Raw genomic sequence first — 24,608 nt, forward strand, 5'->3', positions numbered from 1 at the left:
GATCCATCCTGAGGCTCAAGTGAGTTTGAAATAAAGCATATTTTAGCAATGTTCAGTAATACAAGATCAGGAGAAATGCTGTAATGTGGACAGGGAGAAGATATGGACTCCCATAACATTTGACACAGTATTGGTGGAAAAAAATTCAATAGGAAAAAAACACTGCCAGCTGATCGGTAGGAAGCAGCAGGGCTGCTGGGGCCCCTTGTCCAATCAGCACCAAGAGATATAAACCGCAGCATATTTAAAAATGCGTTTTTTGCCTCCCGGCCAATCAGCAGCAGGGCCAACAGGACCCCCTACACCAATCAGCAAGGGGTGGGGGAGCTAGAATGCCTGGCAAAAAGAGCAAGATTAAAGGAGCTACTGCACAGCACACTTGCTCTGTGATTTAGGTAGGTTCCTAATTATAACACATCCTCTTGAGCTCTCCATTATCAGAAATAGACAGAAGACTTCTTGAGTTTTCCTTTTTTCTGTGGCCTTTTGGATTCTGACATGTGGCTCCATTAAGGTTTTTCAGGTTGCCAGCCTGCCTTGTTTGGTAGCCATCTCACTTCTCTCAGTGAATGGCTCAAGTTGATTTCTAGAGAAGCCTGTTCCTTTGTGGCTCATTCCTGCAGGTTGTTTTGCTCAGCCTGCCTTACTGCCCATAGAATTATTTCTCTTTTTCTACCTCCAGCCAGCAATCTCTATGGAAGGTAAGGGAACTTATTTAGGGACATGTTTAATCCTTCCTGAAGTGCTCTATCAAGGTAGTGGTGCCAACATAGCATAGCAGGGAATTTTTTCAAAGTGAAAGACTCTCAGAAGTGGCCGTGTGATCTCTGGAGAAGTTCTGCTCTGGATGGATTCATCTAATTCACATTGGTTATTACTAGTACATACCTAGATCTTGTGTTGCCCACCCATTCACAGTTTGCCTTTGACCTTCCAATCAGTGTATAAGGCCAAATATTTCAGTGGTGTTCCCTGACAGTCATAGAGTTTGCTAGTCCTTTGATTCAGTACCAGCTCTTCTGCCCGTCATTTTATCTAACCAGAAGCTTGGAATTCTTGGAAAGCATCTCCCAAACTGGGTCATTTCTTATTATTTGTTTTTCAAAGTAATTCATATCTTTGCTTTCTTTTGGTTTGTTAACCGTGCATAACAGACATGTTTTGGATCTTATCCACCACGCATACATTTTTGAAGCCCATGATAACTTTCTTAGCTGTCTTTTGTTCAGGAGGGCATTTGCATCCTCCTTAAACTGGATGGCTTATTGGATGATCTCTCTTTGCTTCCAAGGGGCGGAAATCATTCCGACTGTGCAGGTGAATGTGGTTTTATAGTTACAAAAGCTGTCCAGCATTCATACAATATGTAGTTAAACTCTTTGTTGCATTCATAACTTGCTTGGGAAAGGTGCTCCATTTTGATGGGCTTCCAGAGGTAAGACAAGTATCTTCAAGCTGTGCCATCTTCCTTTAGTGTGAAGTGTCATGTTCATCAGATCCTAGGCCTGATGGTGATGCATACAGATGTGATGACAGGACAATGAGTTCATCTCCATATGAAGTCCCAGCAGGCTTTCTTTTTATACAGCTGGGACCCAAAAGGGAACAAGAACACAAGTTGGTAATGTCACTGAAAAACACATTTTCTGTTTCACTAGTCATGGGCATTGAAATAACAGTTGCATATAGAGTATATTTGGGCCACCAGACTTGTTAGGACCTGTGGAACTAGAGGTAATGCAGACTTATCTTCAGTGTTTCAGGGCAAGGGCCCAGTATCAAGACATTTCCTTTATTTCCACAACAAAAAATTACGTAAACTTGTCTGTCAGCCACCTATTCCACTCTTGTAGCAGGAGGAACATCCAGCTTCCTTTTCTAGAAGGAAACAAGTAATACTCTCTTTCAAGTAAATATAATGTAGAGCAGTCCTCTTAGACTGAGCAATATCAAAAGGCATCACCATTGCTCCACTGAGTGAATGCAATAATAAGCAAATCAGCATGTTGTGTTGTAAAAGTGAGCTGAGCTTCCACTGTCTGAGATATACATAAGGGTGGGGAAGTGAAGAAGCTGAATGAGAGTAGTTTTTCAAATGTCTTAATGCCCTTGGACAGATCCTCTTATGCTCTCCCACTTTTGTCTTTCCTTTCTATGTGTACTAGGAGGATTGCAAAGGATCAAGCCTTGGTAATTCTGTTCACCCCCACATTTTGGTTGTTGACACCTGTTTCAGCTCTTGGTGAACCAGCTGTTTGCTCATTTTCCCTCTATCTTAGGCTGTTGTTTTTGTGGAATCTTGCTATACCTGTACTCATCCAGGTTGAAGCTGACTGTGAAAATTTGACTGATTTAAGCCTTTACCAGCCAAGAGATTTACATGAGCTCTCTCATTCAGGAGAATTTTAGTGCTGGGATTTTATGGGTATGTCTATCATTTCTGTGATGCTCCTAACCAAGAACATGACCAGCCCACCAGCTCCTGCTCCCCATGTGTCAAACCCAAAATCAGGCACTGAAGCTGCCTTTGCATACCTGCCTTTGGGTATCTCAGGCAGGCCAGAGATGAAGAGCTCAAAATTAAGAACTTGAGGGACACTGCTAGAGCAGCAAATGTGGCTTAATTTCCAAGTGTGGCATGTGCTAAGTGAGAGTGCATTGGTAGGGTTATGTTTTTTGGTTGGTGCACTTGAGAGCTCTATAGAAGAGGTATTGACATAACCTAAATTACTCGCCTGTTTATAAACCATTTCTTTCTTAATGCAAGACATCAAACTTTGGTCCCATTCAGACCTGCTTTTCTTCTACATTTTTGTCAGTAGCATACAGTACAAGTTTCAACCTGAGCTTCATTTGTGTTCAGTTCTTAGAGTTTTCTGCAACTCAGGAAAAATCACAGTTGAACCTATGCCCTCCCCTCCCTGGCAACTAGTGGTATAACCTCAGTGTCACTTGTGTCCTTCCACACACAGTTATGAAGTGGTTGTCAACATGAACTTCAACTTTAGTCATAAAAATATTTAGTAAATTACATACTACTTCACATTTGATTGGCAGAAAACATTTTATAGAGTGTGTCACTTGATACTTCTTAATTTTTCAGTAGGTTGTTCTTATATACACATGTGGTTTAGTACTTGTGTATCATTTCAGATTCTGTTTCACCCATTAGCAAAACAGAATTGCCTTCTGTGCACACTTGCCTGAAGGAAATGGAAGAGGAGGAGGGATGCTCCTTGCTAGTTTTTAGCTTAATAGCCTAGCGATTAGGACACTTGCCTGGGGAGCAGTAGATTTGAGTTCCAGACCCCCCTTTCCTCATCCTGAGGGGGTTTGAACCTGCCTGCAGGACCCCTTTCCAGCCCTCATCTTAAAGCTGACCCACTCCACCTTGCATTTGATATTAATTAAATAAAATAGGTGGAGAGTAGTAGTGAAAATTTCTGCCCCATTAGAAGCAAGGGCCTAGGCTAGAATTCAGAGCCTCTTCCCATCTGGGGCAGTAACCATCTCATTGAGCCACACAACTTCTGACTTGTTTACTTCCTTTTTTCTCTGCATATTTCCCTTTTTGTTGTTCAGGGTGTCAGCTTGAAGAGGAGGGCTAGTAAGGTATCTGGGTACCTGTGGCCTGGGGGTTAGAGCATTTTGCTAGGAAGCAAAAGATGCAAGTTCTGCATCTCCCCTTCTGGGTAAGGCAAGATATAGAACCAGGTGTCCTACTTCCTGAGCAAGTGCCCTAGCCACTGAATTATTGGACTTCCAGAGGCCATCCTCCTTCTTTCCCCTCCCAGTCTTGGGTATTGCTACAGTTTTAGGACTTCCAAGCCGTATGTGCATGTCTGAGTGAACATGCAGCACTATGGTACTACATACCTGGCTGGAGCATAGCCTTACTGAGTACGCTCTGTGGGTGAATGGACACTTGCTCACCCAGATCTGAATCCCAAGCTATGCGCCAGTACCAAAAAAAAGCAGTTATATGAATACGTAACTGCCATCTAGACATGTAAACTAAAACCAGAGTCTGCTTTAGGGTTTTTCTTAGTAACCTAAAAATACCCCAATATTTTAAGGAGAGAGAAGTTATAAGTTTGGGGTTTCCTTTGCAATGTGTGTTCATTTAGATTAAGTCTTTTAGAGAAGTGAAAACCATAATTGAGGTTGCTGTTCAACTTTCACTTGGTCATAAATTTCTGAAAATTCTCCTTTGGGCCCAATACTTACAGGTCTGTTCTTAGCTCAGAGGTGACTTTAATTTTTTTTTTTTTTTTATACTGTGCAAAAAACCAGGTAAAAAAGTAATTTCCTTTTTTTTTAAACTGAACAAATAAGGGTTTTTGCACTAACTTTTTAAATGACTGACTTCTAAAATTACTTCACACATTTATACTGCTACCTGCAATATTTAAATTGTTTTTTATTAAGGTTTTTCAAGCAGTTTTGTTTAGGCAAATATGACTCTGCACTATTCAGTTTATTGTTTCAATGTATAGCTTAATGTATTCTTTGTACAAAGTGGCAGTTAAGGTTTTTGGAACCTTAACATTTGCAGTCTATCTTACAGATTTACCTTTCTTCTAGATCCAGACATCCTCTTTCTTGTTGACTCTCCCACCTATGCCAAAGAGGACAGAGAGATTCTTGTGGTGTGTCCATTGACAGATCCAGATGTGTCAAATTACACTCTGAAAATGTGTGATCGCCCATGGCTGCCCAAGGGTATGGAACTTGTTCCTGATCCCCACAAAGGAATCCTCATAAAAACTGTACAGAGATCATTCAAAGGATGCTACCGGTGCTCAGTACAGAAGAATGGAAGTGAGATAATGTCTGAACCGATTTCTCTGAATGTAAGAGGAGGTAAGCCATTTTAAATATTCTGTATGCATGTGGACACACTGATGAATGCCTTAGTAATGTGAATTTTTTCCTTTTCATGGAACTTTTTCATGGAAAGCTTTCATTAAATTATGTCAATTCAGGGTTATTACATTCTTTACATAATAAAATCAGATATATTTCTAAATTATAATAATATAATTCATAATCTAAATCATAATCATATAATTCTAAATCATAATAATATAATTTCTAAATACAGGCCTAAACAGTTTTTGGCAACAGCTTGAGAGATTTTTCTGATAAGGGGGAGCAAGCTTCAAGGGGACAGGAGGGTATCGCATGATGTTTGCCATTGAGACAATTCAGAAGGTTCTGTGCTTTTGTCCATACTGACTTCCATTTAGCTACAAAGAAATGTGAGGACCCTGGATTTTCTGAATCAGGTTCTGGTCCTGAGATACTTATTGGACACTAGCTTTTAAATTCATTTGATCTGTTAAAAGTTCAACAGAACCCATTATTCAGTAGACTTTGGGCATGACTGGCCTGCTAAGTGAACAAACCTGATCACCTTCCTTTTGTCTATGTGATGATTAGAACAAGAGAAACTGATTGTTGGGAAGGATGGCATGTACATCTAATAAATAAGTGCCATGTTTCTTTATATAATAACCATGCTTTTTGTCCAAAATTTTGCTGTCAAAAATTCAGTTGCAGCTGTTCTATGCATTCCTAGATTTAGGAAGTATCACTGTTTAAAAAAAAAAAAAAAAAAAGTTGTGATTTTTGAGTTTGTAAATCCACCCATGCTTAATGTGATCTAGTGAGCACCCACCTTTTGTATTAATTATGTGCCAGGGACTCGGGCAGGGTGGAATAGGATTACACTTTGGTGCCTGAATCTAGCTAAACACCTGATAGGAATATAATTTGGCTTTTTAGTCTTGAAGATAATCCATTTCCCCATGTTATGGAATACCCACTTTTTTTCTATTTATCACAAGCTGGAAATTATTATACTACATGTCTAAATTGTGACCATGTCAACTTTATACTTTTTGAATACCATTTCTAGTAAGCCTTTACAGTGTTTCTGTGAGGTAATTACACAGGTAGTTGATACACATTTTATAGATTCATTTAAATAATTTGCCTAATATTACACATCAGCCAGTAGCAGATGGAATTCACGAATGCACATTCCCAGTCACTTGAACAATAAGTCAAGGATCTAGTCTCATATAACATACGAGATATAAATTAAGTGACAGAGTTTCACTTTTCAACAGCTGGAACTGTGGCCTTATTCAGCACTGCCCATCCAAGCTGTCACCTCTCCCCAAACTCCTTCCTGTATGCCTAGCTGCATTTTAAGAGGAAGAGTAGGTGTGGGAACAGAGTCCAGAGAACTTAGTGCTTTTGACAGCTGGCAAGGTGCAAGGGATCTGTAGGGTTCAGGGGCCCTGAAGTATTATCTAGATAGAGCTCTAAGTCTGCATCCTTCTCGACTGCCACTTTGAGTGCTTAAAGCTTCTAGCATGTGCTAGCGGGGCCTGTGATGTCCTTGTCCTTGATCACTGGTCTGTGCTCACTGAGCAGCTTTAAATGGAATTTCAAAATAAAGGGTTTTTAATGAATGAAACATAGAACTACATAGTATATTCAGTATAACCTCGGTGAGACCCATATCTTAGTAGTAAATTTGCATATCCCACATGTTTCAGGGATAGGGATGGCGGAAAGACTGTCATTTTTTAAACAAGAAAAATTGAAAAGAAGTCAAGCTTTTGACACTCAAAGACATGGAAGGTGACAGTTTATATCTGGCCATTGAAGCTTTTGGTATTGGTTAAGATTTGCATCTTTTACCCTTTCAGCCAGATGCAGCTTTAAATTTGAAGGTAGAATAGTTGAATTTCTTAATCAACACCCCAATAACCGTTGATGGCAATATTCTGCTCTGTTGCACAGGGTTCTAGCATGCATCTTCACTCCAGTATCACTGGTGGTAGCATATTAGTTTAATGCTTCTGCTAATATAAACAACATTAAAACAGGTAACGAGGTTGACTTTACAATTTCTTTCCATTTAGATTTAAGGACCCATTAAGATGAAAGGGTGCTGTTTCCAGTTTTATTTTAGTTATTGTTTCAGGTTGCTTGAAAAATTAGGCAGCTACAAATCCATTGGTTTACCTTTGAAAGGTTATCTTATCAAGCAGAAGGACTAGTACTTAAATAAAAAGCTTAATTTGTTGAGCAGTTATTAAACAGTTTGCATTACAAGTGCAGTTATGAAGACTTTTGTGTGATTAAAAAATTGCCTGATACAGAAAATCTTGTTCCTAGGAAAAGTTTCCTTACTATGATTAATATTAAATGTTAGTATCAGGCTTCCCTATAAGCAGTGTTTTGGAAACTGAGGATGATTGTTATTTCAGTTGGTGAAGCCAGGGCTTTTCAGATGTTTATTATTTTGCTATTGTACTGTTGTGTTGTCATTAACTGTTAGAATGTCACAAAAGTATTCCCATTCTATTCCAACTTCCTCTTGTCTCTTGGGTACTATAAAATACGCTTGGGAAGATGTTATTTAAGATTTAGTTGAGAACCAATCTGATTATTTATTGGCCTCTATAGCCTTTCCTAGTAGAGAGATCCATTAAATATATTACTTTTTGAGGTGCCATCCTGAAGTTTTACACGTCCTAGATTTCTTTTCAAGTAGTTGGTAGAACCAGGCATAAAATTCCTACCTGTATATAAGTGTCATTCTTGGCACCTTAAATGACCAAAAATGCCATGCAGATGACTGAAACTGGATACTTAAATGACCAGAAAGGGAATAGAAGGTCACTCTAAATTAACTAGTAGATGTTATATTTTAAACATTGTATTTGATTTTGCTTTATAATTCCATAGTACCTATAATTCTAACAGCATCTATTTTTTAGCTGTAGACTATATCATTTTATTGTAATAGAATATAACTCATAGTTGATTGTTAAATATTGTCCAAGTTTATTCATGCAAACTGCAAAAATTTAATAAGCGTTTCCTTACTCTAAGTATAGTTCAAAAGGGGACAGAAATTAAAATATTCTTGAAGCGAAAGCCAAAGAGGACCTCTAGGTCTCAGATTTCACTGGGAGTCTAATTACTTGGGTTGGGGGTTTTTTTTATCCCTTTCAAAGGCTGTGAAGGTAATGAAAAATAATGTACTCTTAAATTGTTTTTCAGTTCCCAAAGCCTCTCCAAATGTCACTGTATCCAAACAAACCCAGCTTCTGAAAGAAGGAGAAAAATTTGAAGTTACATGCACAATAAAAGATATAGACAGCACTGTGAGTGCCTCTTGGACTCAGCCTTGGTTTCATAGAAATGGGGTGAGTTCATTTCAGTCTTAACTAATGTGTAAAATGCAGTTCAAAGAACAACGGGACCTTGGTAATATACTTGGTAATAGAACATCTTTGAAGCAGTGTTTTGAGACACTCAGGCAGTTTCAGTTTGTTGCCTTTTTAGTTAGGGCAGGACTGTTCTGTTCCTACAGAACTATGCAGAGATGGGAGGTGCACTGTGGATCCTCCTGTGTGGCTTCACCGTGCTATGAGAATAGAGGTGTAAATAGCCACGGGCTCCAATACATGCTCTGGAGCAGACTCTAGCATGAGTTGTATCAGCATCTGTGCCGAAAAATGGCGGCGGGGATGCTTTAACTAAAGCTTGTTGAACAAACTTTAGTTAAAGTGCCTCTGCCACCATTTTTCAGCATGGGGATGCTGATGCTTGTGATGCTCTGGGTGATTTAATTAGCGTGGCTCTTGGAGCTATGCTAATTAAAGCACACACCCCCGCCACCACCACCTCCAAGAGCATGTCTATAAATGCCTCATGTTAGTTTGACGTCAAGTAGAAGGCAGGGTATATATTCACTATATCTACTTTGGTTAGTCTACAAGTTGCAAACCTACCGTGCCTTCTACTTTACTACTTTATTTGTTACAGTACAGGGGTAGACTGTGTGGCCAATATTGGCAAACCTGAGCATATGAAGTTAAATCTGAAAATCAGGCACTATGTTAGGATACAAGAACTACTGAGCACTTTCAAATCTCATTAAAGTGAATAGTAGCTGCAAGGGATCAACATATGGACTGTCAATTACACATCCCATTAACAGTAAAAGACCTGCCAATTAGCATGAGATTGTGTGCTGCAGGACTAGCAGTCAGTTTTTATAGGAGCTTTTAATTTGTCTAAATTACACAATGTACCTTTTCGTTCTAAAAAACAAAGAGCAGACCAATGAAACGTTTGAAAATATTGGCCATAGCTCATGTGTGCCTTAAATTACCAACTTCCATTACCAAACTTTTTTTGGCAAATAGAAGCTCTTAGAAACAGAAGTGATTTTTTTTCTCCCTACACAAAATATGCATTGCCAGCTTCTTGTAAAGAAATTCAGTATAGTCTAGGAACTGTATATTAAAATATATTTCATAAGAAACGGTCTAAACAATGTCACTGGCTTGTCTTTTTACAACATGTTTAGTCTTCAGGGTATATCTTGTCATTTAAATGAATTAAAAGCTCCTATGAAGAGTTTCTACTGCTTCTGCAGCATACATTCCCATGCCAATTGGCAGGTCTTTTACTGTTAATGGTAATGACTGGAATATATAATTTGCAATCCATGTGTGCAAAGAAAAAAAGGCTTCTGTGATATTGTGATGTTAGATAAATCACACAACCTCAGGCAATATGTGCTGGATACTATTTCCCTTGGGTTCCCCATGCCATTTCTAGCTAATCCATTGGTGCTGGCAGAATTTCTATCACTAAGTGCTTATCTGTTGCGAAATCCTAGCTCATGGTTCCAGAGGTTATGAATGCCTAAATGACATGCTGGTTGTATGGGACTTGCAGATGGGACTTTTGGTAGCATGCCAAGGTCATTTGTAAATCTTTCATTTGAGACCTTTCTTTTTTTCTTTTCTTTCTTTTTTGCTTGATTGTGGTAAGATTGGGGTCTTTTCTTGCCCACTTTTTCATGTTTGGCTGCTTCATATTTTTATGAATAAAAATCCACATGGAAAATATTTTTTCCCAAATGAATTTGACCTTTCAGTCTTGTTTTGTAAATACCAGAGGATACGATCTTGTAAATATCCAATATCAAATTAAATTTTATACTGGAACAGCTAGAAAACAAAATATTAATGCATTTAAATAGAAGCAAAATTGCATTTTGTCCTGAATAGGTCAGAGTAAAAAATGTTCACTTCGTTCGTGATTGGTAGTAGTTGTTGCTGCTTTTGAGAGAGAAATCTATTCCAAGCAAGTTTGTCTATGTAGTCTAACTCCTACTTAAAATACAAAATCATTATTATAAAAAGGGAAAATTTAGAGCATTCTTAAATATATGAAATTCATCTTTGGCAACTCCAAAAACTGAAAATCTTTTCATTAACTAATCTAAATGAAAAATAAATCAGCACTAAGCTTGAATTAATCTAATATCCATGTATACATTTTCCCAATTTAATATGTGATTTCCACAAAAAGATGGTGCCCATCTAAAATATTGTTTTAATTATGGCCCTAGCACCTAGAAATAATCTTCAACGTAGCAAGTACTTGAGAGGAAACCTTCAGTTTGCCCAGAAAGTTAATAAATGCAGATTCTGCCAGACCAAGGACTAAAATGTAAGGAATTTCTCTCTCTCTGGAATACACAGCATCCTAACAAACATCTCTCTTGTCTATTTTGAGGGACCTCTACCCAGAGCATTAATACTGAGCCCAGCTGTGGTAGAATAATAGTGAAGAGAACTGGTTCCTCCTATAACTGGATCTTAAGCTACTTATCATTTCATAGTTTAAAACCAGCACCTTAAAATGTGCTTGAATGGTGCATCTCACTTTATCCCAGATACCGTGTTCTGAAGGATGCTCAGCTTCTAAACAAGGTCAGCACAAAGGTTAGCAGTCTAGCCTCCATACATAAGAACTAGAACTAGTTTACTGTAAGTAGAAGCTTGCTTTCTGCAGAATCTGAATTTTTCTTGGTACTGTATTAGAAAATTACCCAGAGTGAACCCAATTTGACTGCCCCACATGACACCAGTGCAACAAATATCAATACTGGGGTAAATTTGGATTTTGACTTTGTGACTGGGGCTCGTATCTATTCATGTGGCACTCTGCAAACATGTGAACAGATTGGATCCCCTGCCTGAGGAGCTACAAATCTAATCACAAGGTGTTGCGTGTCCTCAAGTCCCACTGAACTCATTTGGGTTGAGAGTTTTCATGACCTTATAAAGTTGAACACAGTAAAGCACAACACAGTAAGGGTGTATGAGTTAGCTTTGAAGAAGAAGGAAAATAAAGAACAAAGGGAAGGGAATTTAGTTTTATGAAGTGCATTATTTTTCAAGGACAGCTGATCATGTAGTTGTTATGTATGGAGAAGATCCAGTGACAGGTTTGTCATGATTATTATTCTGGTTTAAAGTTATGAATATTAATATAGTGAAGTTATAATTACTTCTATTTTTAATTTATCTAGGAAAGACACTGCATACACAGTATTTTAGATGTTAATTGTTTTTTACCGACAGAATGTTTCAAGCAGAAGCAACAATGTGGGTGATTATGGATATGTAAGGAAATTAACATTGAGCATCAGTTCAGTGGGAGTTAATGATTTTGGAGTATTCACATGCCAAGCAGAAAATGCTTTCGGAAAATCCAAAGCCACAGTAACCTTGAATGTTCTAGGTAAATACTTCTTGGAGAAATGTTACGTTTTTAAGAGGTATAGAAACTTTCCAACCTCCACCTTTAAAACATTGACTAATAGAGGCTTATTTTATTAAAATGGATTGTACATTGGTGCTGTGTTGAAAGAAAAAGATTAAGTCTTTTTGTGTATTATTTGTCCTTTAATTACTGTAACTTAAGGTATGTCAATGGTTTGCTTTTCTATCTAATATGAGTTTCCAGTGTTTCCATCTCTCTGGTTCATGCAATCTTAACTAGTTCAATTTTAAAACTAATTTGATCTTAATGAAGTTCATAATTTACGTTTCTTCATCTTCTTACCCACTTTACAATGGAACTGTATGCTGGAACTTTGCCTCCAGCTATGGTTCTTGCCTCAAGCCATCTTGCTAATATGCAGAATTATTATTAATCCTACAGAAGTTTGCCTTAATATTACACCTCCACTTAAATAGTTTTAGCAGCCCATTCCAGGATTTTGTGTTGGATCTATTGGACACACTAATGTGTCATTTGATGGAGAAAGCTCATATTTATCTTTATTTAATAAAGTCCTAATTGGGAGAAATCTTGGCACATAAAAAAGAATGGAGTATATTTCCCTTGTAGTTGCTATGTATTACAATAAATAGGACCTTGGTCCAAAGCTCCCTGTAGTCAGTGGAGAGTCCCATTTAATAACGTTGGACTTAAAAGCAGACAAATACTCTTACTGTGCTTTGTTTATTAACTGGCTGCATTGAAAGGACTATTTAGACCTCAAATATTGTCTATTAACTTTTATGACATGCAGTGCTTTTTAAATATTAAAAACCACCATAAGTGCTAATTTGCTAAATTGATTAGGGACATATTAGCATAATTAGCAAGAGAATTCTGAGCAAATCTTTGTAATTGGCTGAAATGTTTTCATTTCCTCAGCTTCAAAAGATGTAGAAACTGAAGAGAATATAGCCATCAAACCTCAGTATTTCATTATATAGTGATTAGTTGGGCATCCACCTGTTCATTTTAAAAGCAGTTTTTCAGTCAAAAATATACCATTACAAATCTGCTTTTCATGGCTCTCCCTACTGCTTCAAAAGAAACAAAAGCGCAATACATCTGTGATGCAGATTATTAGCTGGTGCAAATCAGTACAGTTCTACTGACTTTAGTACCACTAACCTATTTACACTAGATGAAGATTTGGCTGATCATTTTGATGCATGTTTTCCTTAGATTCCAGTATAAGAAACAAACCTGGTATATGAGTGTTTATAATAAAGGAAGGGAGGCTGTTCAATACAATGTCTCTTGTTACTACTAAGAATGCAAATGTAGAACTGAATTGCTCATGATATTTTTGTGAAATACAGAAAAAAGCAGGCTTGCCCTGTGCTTCTGTGTTGTATTTAATGAAGTGTGAATGACTTTATAAAACACAGAAAATATTTTCAGTCAGAAAAATACCTATATGATATGTTTTTATAAAACTAAAATTTCTGAGTATTAGTTACAAGCTAGAATCTTTTATTTTCAAGGCAATAATAGAGAAGTAGGGCTGGAAGCGACCTCCACAGGTCATCTAATCCAACTCCTTGCCTGAGGCAGCATCATTCCTCTTCAGACCATCCTGTACAAACCTATTGTCTAACCTCTTAGCAAAACCATCCAGTCAGCCCTGACACAAGAGAATACATAACATCCTAACCTACCATAGGTAAAGCAGGGGGACCAACCTTCTGCTGCTATAAAAGTTGTTAAAATATGCTTCAGAGATTTCACAAAGAAAACCTTTCACCCTCCTCCCCAAAAGAGCAAATTACCCCCCCCCTCCGTCAACTATTTTAAATCCAGCAGCCTCTTTTGGATTTATTTACTTTTTTTAATGTGAATTGTCAGACGAGCTACTGTTTTTCTTTATTGTGTCAGCTCTCTACATCATAGAAGTCATATACATAAAATACCTGACAGATCCTTTTGAATGTGTCAGGCAGTACTTTAATATGCTTTTTATGTTAGCTGAAAGACTTAGAAGAAATAAGATGTATTTTGGTATATTTTAGATAATCAACTTTTTAAAAAAGCACAACATTTAAGCAGTTTCTAAAAATCTGTTTTGGGTATTGGCAGCTTAATCACTGAATTTTATTTGCAAATTTCTATATATAATTTTAATCTTAAATTTAGCTTCAAAGAAGGATGGAATGTTTCTATAGGTTGTACAAAAACTGAATTTGGGAAGGGGAAAAAACCTCATGTTTTAGCATCGAACTAATTTCTCCCTTCAGAAGCAGATTTTATCTGACTTGTCCCCTGTGGGGTTTGAGCCTTTTCTGGACATTCTGCAGGAGTGACTTGCACTTCTCAGAGCTATTGACTTTAGTGTGGCTATTCATGAGCAAAGGTCCAAATAGGCAAAGTACCTTGTAAGCTAAGATTTAAGTTGTGTGATAGCTTTTATGGAACATGAGCTACCAGCAAACAAGCTTTCTCATAGCACAGTCTGTCTGTCAGATGGACCAAAACTGGCAGTGCACAGATGAATTGAAGTAGGAATGAAGAATTTGTCTTTTAAAATGGGTACTATTAAGGCTGATGGATTTACTAATGAAATGAAAACCATCTTAGTAAAGATGTTGCTGTCCATGATATTTCAGAATCTAAGTTCATGGTGATAAATGATATCTGCCAAGTTAAGGATTAAGACACAGCAGTAGATGCCTTCATTTATGAGGATTGTATCCAGACATGTGGACGTAACATTTTTTCTCTAATTATGACTTTTAATTGCTTCATTTGTAATGCAATTCTTAATTACACGTGACAGTGAAAAATTAAATTCTGAAGCATTAAATTCATTGTCATAAATGATCAATTCTTCTTGCTTTTATTCTCTATATTTCTTAGCCAGCAACAAATCAAGGACTGTGATTATGGAAAGATTTAACTAAGTGAGTAAAGTTAAGCACACACTTAAGTTTTCCCAGGAGTTAAGGCATGGATATTCAGATTTATGATCAGAAGATTAAATTACTTTGGTAAAAGCAACTGAAGATTTCCCAACATTGGCTCTTAGGTTGTCATCTATTTCTGTGTATATCTAGTGGTGTTGGCTTTAGCACACCACCTCTGAAACAAGGGTTCCTGTTTCATAGGTTGATGGATCACAGCCTTAGTAGTAGTGAATGGTGTATTACAGTACTGAAAAAATGGGCAAAAATTATTTAAAATTGTTTCTCTTATTACCATCAGATAAAGGATTTGTCAGTTTGTCTACTCCGAACGAAACAACATTAGTCATAGATGCTGGAAAAAATCTAAATTTAGTTGTTTATTGTGAGGCATATCCAAAACCCGAAGAACAAGTGTGGATGTATATGAATGAAACATTACAAAATTCATCTGATCATTCTGTCCGCTTCAAGGATTTGGGCAATAACAGGTAATATGAATGACTGTAAGCATGGCAGATACTGGAATCTCTCCACAGAAGGTGAAGGTGGAGAGATGCAAAAGAAATACTTTTTCTCCAATCCCAAACGGACTGGGGGAAGAGAAATGGCCAGGCAATGCTTCTGTCACAGATTGGGGTATAGGCTCATTGTGCTTTGTGATTCATGCCTCCAACTCTTTGGTCCAGGACCACCATTTTTGCTGCTCCGACTGCCATTGAATTGTGGATGGTAACATAAAAGCTCCCTAGTTTGTGCTGTTTATGGTCTTTGTGTTCATTCTGTTGTGCCTGTTGAGTGTATTTCCTAGTACACTTGTTTGTGCTCCAAGGTTGAGTACTTGCTGTGAACTCAGAGTGTGTATATACCCATAATATATACGTACTGCTGCAAAACTTTTTGGCTCATTTTCTAAGTGGGGTTTTCTTTTTGTGCAAGGGTAGGATTCAGCCCTGTAGGGCTTTAAATATGGTAGAGCTTGGTTTACAACATAAACTGTGACACAAACAATCTGTTTAATTTATATTTGGAATATCTTTAAGTTAACTGCACCATGTTTGCAACTGTTCTTTCTTACCCTTATCTAGACACTAAGTCTAGATGGCTAGAGTTAGTCTGGATTGATTCCCTGTTTGGACACTTGTACTCCTCACTGGAGTAGACTATCACACACAAAGATACTTTGGACTGAGTGTCTGTATAGAAAGTTAGCACGGATTAGTGCACTCTGAAGTGATGTGTTATTTTTCTATGCAGTGATTTCTTGCGTAGATAAATCCCCAGTAAGTAATAAGCCTAGCAGTGTTTAATGCCTCCTTCTTTTATAGCTATGTGAATGAGCTTCACCTTACCCGATTAAAAGGAACAGAAGGAGGCATGTACACATTTCTTGCATCCAATTCTGATGCCAACTCCTCTATAACGTTTAGCGTCTACGTGAAAAGTAAGTAAAAATGAACAGTCTGAAATATTTCATTATGTGATGATCACATTTTACAAAATATAATGTATGTACAAGATGTCACAATGTAGTTCAGCATATGAGATTTTTATCACAGAGTAAATGCTGTAAAACTAGGAAAATGTCAGCATATAAATGCACAGGATACTTTTGCAGGAGCATTTTGTCATGCATGAATTAATTTCTAAGGAATACACCTCCCTAAGCATCCTCATAAGGGAATTCCAGAGGGTAAGCATAAAGCAGCTTTAAAAAATTGATGTGTTTATATTGTGGGGTGGTACCTCAGCACCTGAATAGGTGTCCTCAAAAACCAAGCCTGTCCCATAAGTCTCCAGCAATTTAGGGTGGAGAAGGATATTTTAATAGGGATTAGATATCCAATTTGCATTTTTGGTAGTTGGTTTAAACTCTTATTTGTCAAAAATTAAGTTGTATAAAATGTTTAAAAATCTTTTCAAAGGAATCATTGTATCTGTTCATGCACATAGGGATAGATTCTGCTGTACCTATTAGGTGTATAAGTGGACTTCAGCCCCACATGTGATTCTTTTCCATGCTGTTCTATGTCCTTGAAAAGCAGCCAGTTTAAAAGGTGGGTGGGTCTTCCTCTTCCTTGCTGCTTTTTCATGAGTTAATCTGGAGGGTTAAATAAAGGTGCATCACAAAGTAGATACATTGATGAATTTTTAGGGATTTGAACAAAGTGAAATAGAACTGCGCATGGGCTCTTAAATCTACTTAGATGCCCCGTAGGTGGAATAGAATCTGGCCCATAGTGGCCTTTACTCATCTGCTACTACATCTGCACAATAATAAGCATCTGCGTGTTTTCAACAAAGGTTTTCATAATTAAGTTATTCCCAGAAAGATCTTACAAAAATGTTTAGATTCAAAATCACATTCTTCAGAACAAATGCTAAACTTCAAAATGTATGAAGAGAAAACTTTAGGGAACTCTTCTCTTCCCAGTGAAACCGTTTTGTAAGAGAACTTCATGCTCAGCAGACATATATTGCCATGTAATGAAGATCCAGTTTTATTAAACTAAAAGCAATAGAGTATTGGAGGGAACTAAGGAGAAAAGAGTTCTCGTTCTCATTTGCATACAACCTGAATTGCAAAGGAAATTACTTGTTCATTTTAAGGTAGCAGTGGAGTGATGATATAATCTTGACAGTCCAGGAAATGTGCAGGAGGCACAGAGTTTTGTAAGCGGTATCTTTTATTGGACTAACTGCATGTTGGGAGAAAAGTTGAGGCAAGCTTTCAGGCATAAAGTGCTATTCCTCAGGTCAAAGAAAGAAGCAGACAAGGCTCAGGTAACTAACAAGTAGCACAATGACCCGGTAAAACTCCAGGTGTAAATAAAAACAGTGGGCATTTATACACATATCTTTCTGTCCCATGACACGCCGGAGATCTGCTTTGGAGCAGACTTGATTAATCGAGTCTGCTCCTCATGCAAGCTGACATGCACTGCGCTGTGCCGCATACATTTGTATAAGCAGTGAAATATGCATCAGCACATGGAAAATGGCGGCGGTGCACTTTTGAACTAAAGCACCTCCAAAGTGTTTTAGTTCAAAAGTGTACCGCTGCCATTTTCTTTATGCTGACACATTTAGCTGCTTATACAACTGCAAGCATTGCAGTGCCAGGCGCTTTTCAAGGTGCCCAGTGCTGTGGCACTTACACTTGTAAAAAAGCCCAGTCTGCTTAGAGCATGCTTGTCCAACATATGACCTGCGTGCCGCCATGCAGCCCTCCAAGCTGTTTTCTGAGGCCTGAGGTGCTGCAATGGGAAATTAAAGTAAACACTATACTTTTGTTTTTGGAGGGGTGATGTGATACGGCTTCCTGTGAGGTCTTTGAATATGGCTTGCCAGCCCACTGGGTGATAAAAAGTTCATGATCCGGCCCCACATTCAAAAAGGTTGGACACCCCTGGCTTAGAGGAATGGAGTGGGGTTTGTTGACTAAGAGAAAAGAGACATTATCAGGCAGCTAACAAATGAGAGGAATTCAGCATAAAGGATATGCTTTATGTAAAATAAAAAATATCCTTTATATAAAGGATAACCTGATTATTGGAAGAGCAAGAACACTCAAGAGGGAAGAGGGTTGTTGCTATTATCTGAGGCATACAGAGAGATTAGTAAGGGTATAAGGTGGATTATAATGAATTATAAAATCAGTGTCTGTGTTTAGTCCTTGTTTTTCAGTGTTCAGTAATCTTACCAGTTTTAGTTCCTAGACCTGCTACCTGTGGTGTTTTGTAACTATCCCTTGAGTGTGAGGACTCTGAGGTCAGAAAGGAAGTGGCTGTTCTGTGAAAAGTGTTCTTCTACCTCTGTTTGAATCTCTGCATTCAGTCTTTCTCTTATGATCATTCGTTGTTTTTCTCTAGCTTAAACCACATCATTTCACTGAGAGCATTTGGTGCGCTGGAAGAGGATGCTACAGTCTGGGAGAGACGTTGTGGATTCTGATGTTTTTATCTGAGGTGTTGATTTTGGTGGCAGTGGAAATTAATTGACAGGTTTGCGTATATGTTTAAGGCAGGGTTATGTCCCACTTTGTGCTTGCTGATCTTATTCATTAAATAGGATGGAGTGTCAATGGCCGTGTGTAGACAAAATGAGGGGCATGTGTGCACGACACTTTAAAGTGGGCTAAATGCTTTCGCACTGCTTTAATGGTGTCGGTGTTTGCACGCCTTAGCAGCATATTGCGCGTTAATTACAGCCGCTGTAGCAAATTCGGCAGTGTAACGCACCTTAAATGACTTGGAGTGAAGCACCAGGCTCTGTGCAGCTCAGGGGCTCTGCAGAAAACCCTGCAGGCAGCCTGGCAGCAGCTCAGAAAGGCAGGCTCTTGCCCAAAAGAGGGGGACCCTCCCCCCCCCCCCCAGCAAACCTGATTTTCCTCCCTCCCAGAGCCTGCCTATCTGCCTGAGCTGCACAGGTGCCTGGTGCTTCTCTCCACAGCTGTGGTGCCCTCCAGGACTGCCTGACCTGGATGCCTGCAGGTAGGTGCTGCTTGGAGGGTGGGGGGGGGGATGCCACTGCCGCAGAGGGAAGCACCAGCCCCACTGCAACCCAGGGACTGCTTCGCCCACTGGCAGCTCGCCCTCCCCTCCCTGTAGCCAGAGAGGCAGGTAAGTCGGGTGTGTGCATGACACGAGGTTTTAATTGACCCTAAATTGAAGCAGTGTTTTTAAAAACCCACCACTTCAATTTAGGGCCCCCATTTCATCTACACACACCCTTTGATGGTAAAAGCTGTTTCTGGGTTAGTGACAAGTGTCACAAGTGTCTCTGCAGAGCAGAAAAAGTGGTATGCAAGGGCCAGACTGCTGGGTGTGAATGGTGGTCTGTGATTGGTTTGTATGTTGCCATCCCTGGTGTGGACCTTGATATCTAGAAAGTTTACCCAGCAGGGATACTCCAACAGAGAACTAGACCATATATTTGAAAGAACCATCCAAATCCCTCCTATTAACCTGTACCAGACGGAAGGAAAACCCTACTGACCATACATCCCTGGTAGTCACCTACTATCCCACACTTGACTGATAAGAAGGAACATTCAACAGTTACAGCCTATACTTTAAAAGGATCAAACCTTGAGAGAAACATTCCCAACCCTTCTGCTCCACTCCCGACTTTCAAAAAATTCCCTAGCCTTTCCCAGTTCCATCATCAGAAGTAAAGTTATCAGGCACCAAATGGAACACTTCTCTGGCTTCTATGCTCTTTGCCATGCTTTACAGGCAGTCCTCGGACTTACAGCATGATTGGTTCCTGAAAACTGTGTTTTAAGTCGAGACATTGTAACTCGGAACCAATTTTCCCGTAGGAGCAATGTTATAAATGGGAGATTGGTTCCTTTAAGATGCTTGATACAGCTGCAGGCAACTGGTAAGTCTGTTGTGATGGAAGGGGAATGGGGGGAGGAATGAGGTGGGGCACATCAAGGCCCCCTTGCAATGAGGGATGGACTGGGGCTGGGGCAAGCACTGCCCAGTAGGACAGTGCAAAGCTTCATTAGCTGATTCAATTCGGAAGAGATTTGGCCCAATTCAGGGACTGAATCTCTGAATCCAGATTGAATTGGGAGATCAAGTAAAAGCTCTGAATCAATTTGGATGCTTCGAATTGATTCGGAAAAGATTTGGCCGATTCAGAGATTCGGCCATAGACTAAAAAGGCAACTGACAGCTGCCTCCAGTTGGTAAATCTGTTGGTGTTGGGGGAGGGAGGGATTGGGGCTGGGGCTGGGGCTTGGGCTGGGACAAGCTGCCTAGCAAGGGGGCGGAGGGGGTGCAGGATGCGGGCACGGCTCGCTCCAGGTGGAAGGGGGCAAGCGGCTGCAGGGCATAGCCCCCACTTCCAGTGCTACTGCACCCACATCCCGCATTCCCCGCACCTTCCACACTGGCTAGCAAGCAGTGGCAGAGCAGAGCCCCTGCTCCCAGGGCTGCTGCAGGCGCAGTGGCACTGGGAGCGGGGCTATGCCCTGCTGCCGCCTGGAGCAAGCCGTGTCTGCATTGTTCATTTCCCCCCTCCCCCCCGCCCCATGCCGGCTGGTCAAGCGGCAGCAGGGCATAGCCCTCACAGCTCCCCACATCGGGGCAGAGGCAGGCACAGCCAGGGGAGCCATGGGAGAAGCCCCCATGGCTCCCCTGCCCAGCCCAGCCTCTGGCACTTAAAAAAGCCCCACACTCACCAGCTGCATCAGCAGCAGCAATTGGGGCCTCTGGGAGCTCATGGCAGAGCCCTCCTGCACAGTGTGGGGCAATGGGATCACCCCCCACGTGGCAGCTGCCCCATTGTGCAGGTGCAGTTTCATAGGTGATAGGGTCGGAAGGGACCTGAGCAGATTATCAAGTCTGACGCCGTGCCATGGGCAGGAAAGAATGTTGGGATCAAATGACCCCAGCAAGGTGATTGTCTAGCCTCCTTTTGAGGATCCCCAAGGTAGGAGCGAGCACCACTTCCATTGGAAGTTGTTTCCAGATCCTAGCCGGCCTGACCGTGAAGTAGTGCCTCCTACTGTGATGTCCAGCCTGAACCTACTCTTGATCAACTTCTGGCTGTTATTCCTATTTACTCTGGGTAGTGCTTGGGGGAACAGGCCCTCTCCCTTTCCTCGCTGGTCCACCCTGGTAAGTTTATAGACGGACACCAGATCCCCTCTCAGCCTTCTCTAACTAGGTCCTCTCTGACCCTAGGGCTGGAGGTGCCTCTCATGAGTCGGTCCGGAGCCCCAGTGGGGGGATGTCCCAGTCCTTGCTCAGAAAAATGAAGGCAAAGAATTTGTTAAAGAGGTCAGCTTTCTCGTCTGGTGCAACCACCAGATTGCCAGGCATGTCCTGCAGGGGCTCAACGTTACCCAGTGCCTCCTTTTTACTTCCTATGTATTTAAAAAAGGTCTTCTTGTTATCTTTGATCCTGGTCGCTAGTTCTAGTTCCATCTCCGCCTTAGCCTTCCTAACAGCCCCCCTACAATCCCAAGCAATGGAGGTATAATCCTCCTTGGTGATGGCCCCTCCCTTCCACCAGGGGTTTGCCTCCTTTTTAGCTTTCAGATGTTCCTGAATGTCTTTGGTGAGCCATGGGGGCTTTTGAGCACTCTTGCCCCCTTTGATTCACGGTGGGACTGTCACCTGTTGGGCACAGAGGATCGTCTCCTTAAGGAACGACCCCTTGTCTTGGACTCCCAACTCCCCTACCCTCTGGGATCTCAGTGCCTCTCCTACAGATCTCCTTATCTCATTGAAATTGGCCCTCCTGAAGGCAAGGGCTACTGCCCTGCTGCAGGCCTTTGACACCCTGCGCTGGATAGTGAATTCCAGTAGACAATGATCGCTATCACCCAGGTGATCGAGAACCCACAGTCCCCTCACCAGGTCATCGACTGTGGCCAGTGACTATGGGGCTCTTTTTTTGAAATGCCGGGACTAGGCTGGGGCCAGGCAGGGGATGGAGCCCGGCAGGGCAGCCATGGGGGCTTCTCGCATTGCTCCCCCTGTCCGGGGATAGGCAAGCAGAGTCAGAGGAGCCACCCGGCTGTGCCTGCCTCTCCCCAGCCTATCTGAATCAGTGCTGAATCTTCCAAAGCTGATTCGGCCAAAATCAATTCAGGACAGTGATCCAAATCTCCGACTAGAATCACTGTCCTCTGAATCGTCTGAATCCGAATCCAAATCAAATATTCCCTCTTTGCACAGGCCTACTGCCGAGCTGGGGCAGGGCAGGCACAGGATGGAGCTGCGGCTCATCTGGGGGGTGCAGGGAGGGAGGGATGGCTCCCACCACTGAGCACTGCTCATCTGGCAGCTCAGCCAGTTTCTCCTGCTGCTACACCCGCTGCTTGTCTGGGCGGAAATGGGGGGGAGGACGTCTGCCCCTCGATCTGCATGGGGTAAGGCAGGCCAGGCTGCGCTTGGGGCGGGCAGTGGAGCGGGGGCTATGGGGAGCTGCAACCATCTGAAAATTCACCATAGCCCCCATTCCAGCACCGCCACCACCCGCCTGGATCGCAGCCCAGTGCAACCCTGGACCCACCCTGCTCCACACAGATCTGGGGGCACACCTCCCCCATGCCCTCCTGGACAAGTGGTGGGAGCAGTGGTGGGAGCCCGACACACCCTCTGGACAAACTGTGGCTCCATCCTGAGCCCACCCCACCCTGCCTGGGCAGCACTTGCCCCAGCCCCTGTCCCACTCCCTCTCTCACTGTGGGGGGCCTTGATGTGCTCCCCCATGCCCCTTCCCTTCCCCCTCCCCTTCCACCACAACAGACTTACCAGCTGGATGCAGCTGTATCGAGTGTTGTAAAGTCAACATAGACAGACCTTTGAGACGGTGTCAATTTATAAAAGCCATCATGGGCAACTGGTGCCACCTTAGTCTGTGCCTCCCCTGTGACCAGTCCCACCTACTGGGGTGAGGGGAGGCCACAGCTAATCCTACCAACTGGGGGGAGTGTACCCCCGTGGCCAGTTGCATTGTCCGGGGGGGTGACCCCCTGCACCTGATCTCGCTGCCTGGGGGGACCCCCATGGCCAATCCCACGACAGCCGATCTCTGCTGCCAATTACTGCAGCTACTTCTGGGGGTGGCTGTGACCGCTTCTGGGAGTGGGTGCAGTGATCGGCTGGCACTTGCAGGGGTGGCACTGGCGCTCCTGCCTACCCCCCAGGCCCATTGCCTAAGCAGTGAGCATGGCCAGTCAGGGGGAGCACCAGCGCTCTGTGTGCACGTGAACCCCCTACACATTGCCACTGAACATCATAAGTGCCGTTCATTGTAATTCCAAGTCGTAAGTCAAGGACTGCCTTTAATTTCAATGGTAATGCTCCCCACGCATTCCCCAGACCAGCCTCTCCCCAGTCTGGGGGATGTGCTGGACAGTGGCTACTCCTCTCCTCTTCTCCTCCCTGCCCTCCAACTGTCCCATCCCCAGCCTTTCCCTGATATGCAGGACAGTTATGGGGTAGTGTTCCCTGTGTCTTTGGCAGATGGGTCCCCTTGGGCAGTGGTTCAACTCCTCTGTGATGATCAGGGTGTTTTTGCTTTGAAAGCAACTAAATGAAGGTCTGTACACTAACAATTTCTACCACTAGGCATTCTGTTGCAATATCAGCAGACAGGCAGTTTGAAACATCTTGTTTTTTCATTGATCTACCAGTGTGTGGATCTGTATTGTTTGTCTTCTAACTTCAGAAATGGTAGTTCAGAAAGACTGGGCAATCTTGGATGTCCTTCACCAGCCAGGAAGGGCATGGGAAACAGTCATGTGAGATGGCGCTGTTTTGTAGAACTACTAGAACTTATTCTTGCACAAGTGGCCTACTTCTGAAAGGGAGCCAAAGGAATTGCTACTGCCAGTTCTGTGAAACTGATGCTTTTAGATTTGGGACATTATATATATTGTCCATAAGTAGTTTGTCAGTTCCTTACAGCATGTGCACTAAGTAGATGCTCCAGGTTTTGGTTTTTTTAACAGGTGAGTAGTAATTTTCAAGCTAGAGATTACTATGTGGCTGCAGGAATGATAAAGATGAGAATCTCTCAGCTGCAGCCCACGTACAAGTAAACAACTTAATTTATCTGGGGGTGCCCAGGCTTATGACCTCTAATAATGCAGTTTCCTTCCTTCCTGGTTCAGCTGTTTATATCCAGTTTCTGGACTATTAAAGCAACAGTTTCTTTTCTAAGTAGGGCCCAATCCTGTAAGATAATGTGAGTTTAGAGCATACCTCAAAGGAGGCATGCAGCATTTCCTAAGTGCCATAGCATCAATGCATGGATTGGGACTGCAAACATTGTAGAAACTGTTAATTTCCTTAGAGATGATTTGTATTGAAGTTTTAAATAACTAAATACAGCATAATAAAACAATTCCAAGTAGTCTCTAGTTTCTGTAAAAGGTGTTAAATAAATCTTTTTTGGCAGTCTTCTGTTTTGCAAGGGTGACATATATTTGAGCATTGTAGACAATTTTCTTTAAAATGCTGATTTTTAGTTGCATAGTTTTATATAAAGTGTTCATTGTTTAATAATGAA

At 41.4% G+C, this 24,608-nt stretch overlaps 1 protein-coding gene across 1 annotated transcript in view; it reads left to right on the top strand.

The window, feature by feature from the left end:
• KIT (KIT proto-oncogene, receptor tyrosine kinase) overlaps nucleotides 1–24,608 on the top strand; it is a 72,347-nt gene that overhangs the window by 17,901 nt on the left and 29,838 nt on the right. The window contains exons 3-7 of the mRNA XM_006274133.4: nucleotides 4,585–4,863; nucleotides 8,086–8,231; nucleotides 11,472–11,631; nucleotides 14,872–15,061; nucleotides 15,899–16,014. Of these exons, the coding sequence (XP_006274195.2) occupies nucleotides 4,585–4,863; nucleotides 8,086–8,231; nucleotides 11,472–11,631; nucleotides 14,872–15,061; nucleotides 15,899–16,014 (891 nt within the window). The remainder of the gene's footprint in view (nucleotides 1–4,584; nucleotides 4,864–8,085; nucleotides 8,232–11,471; nucleotides 11,632–14,871; nucleotides 15,062–15,898; nucleotides 16,015–24,608) is intronic.

This window comes from Alligator mississippiensis, chromosome 2 (assembly GCF_030867095.1).
Source record: "Alligator mississippiensis isolate rAllMis1 chromosome 2, rAllMis1, whole genome shotgun sequence".
NCBI lineage: Eukaryota > Metazoa > Chordata > Crocodylia > Alligatoridae > Alligator > Alligator mississippiensis.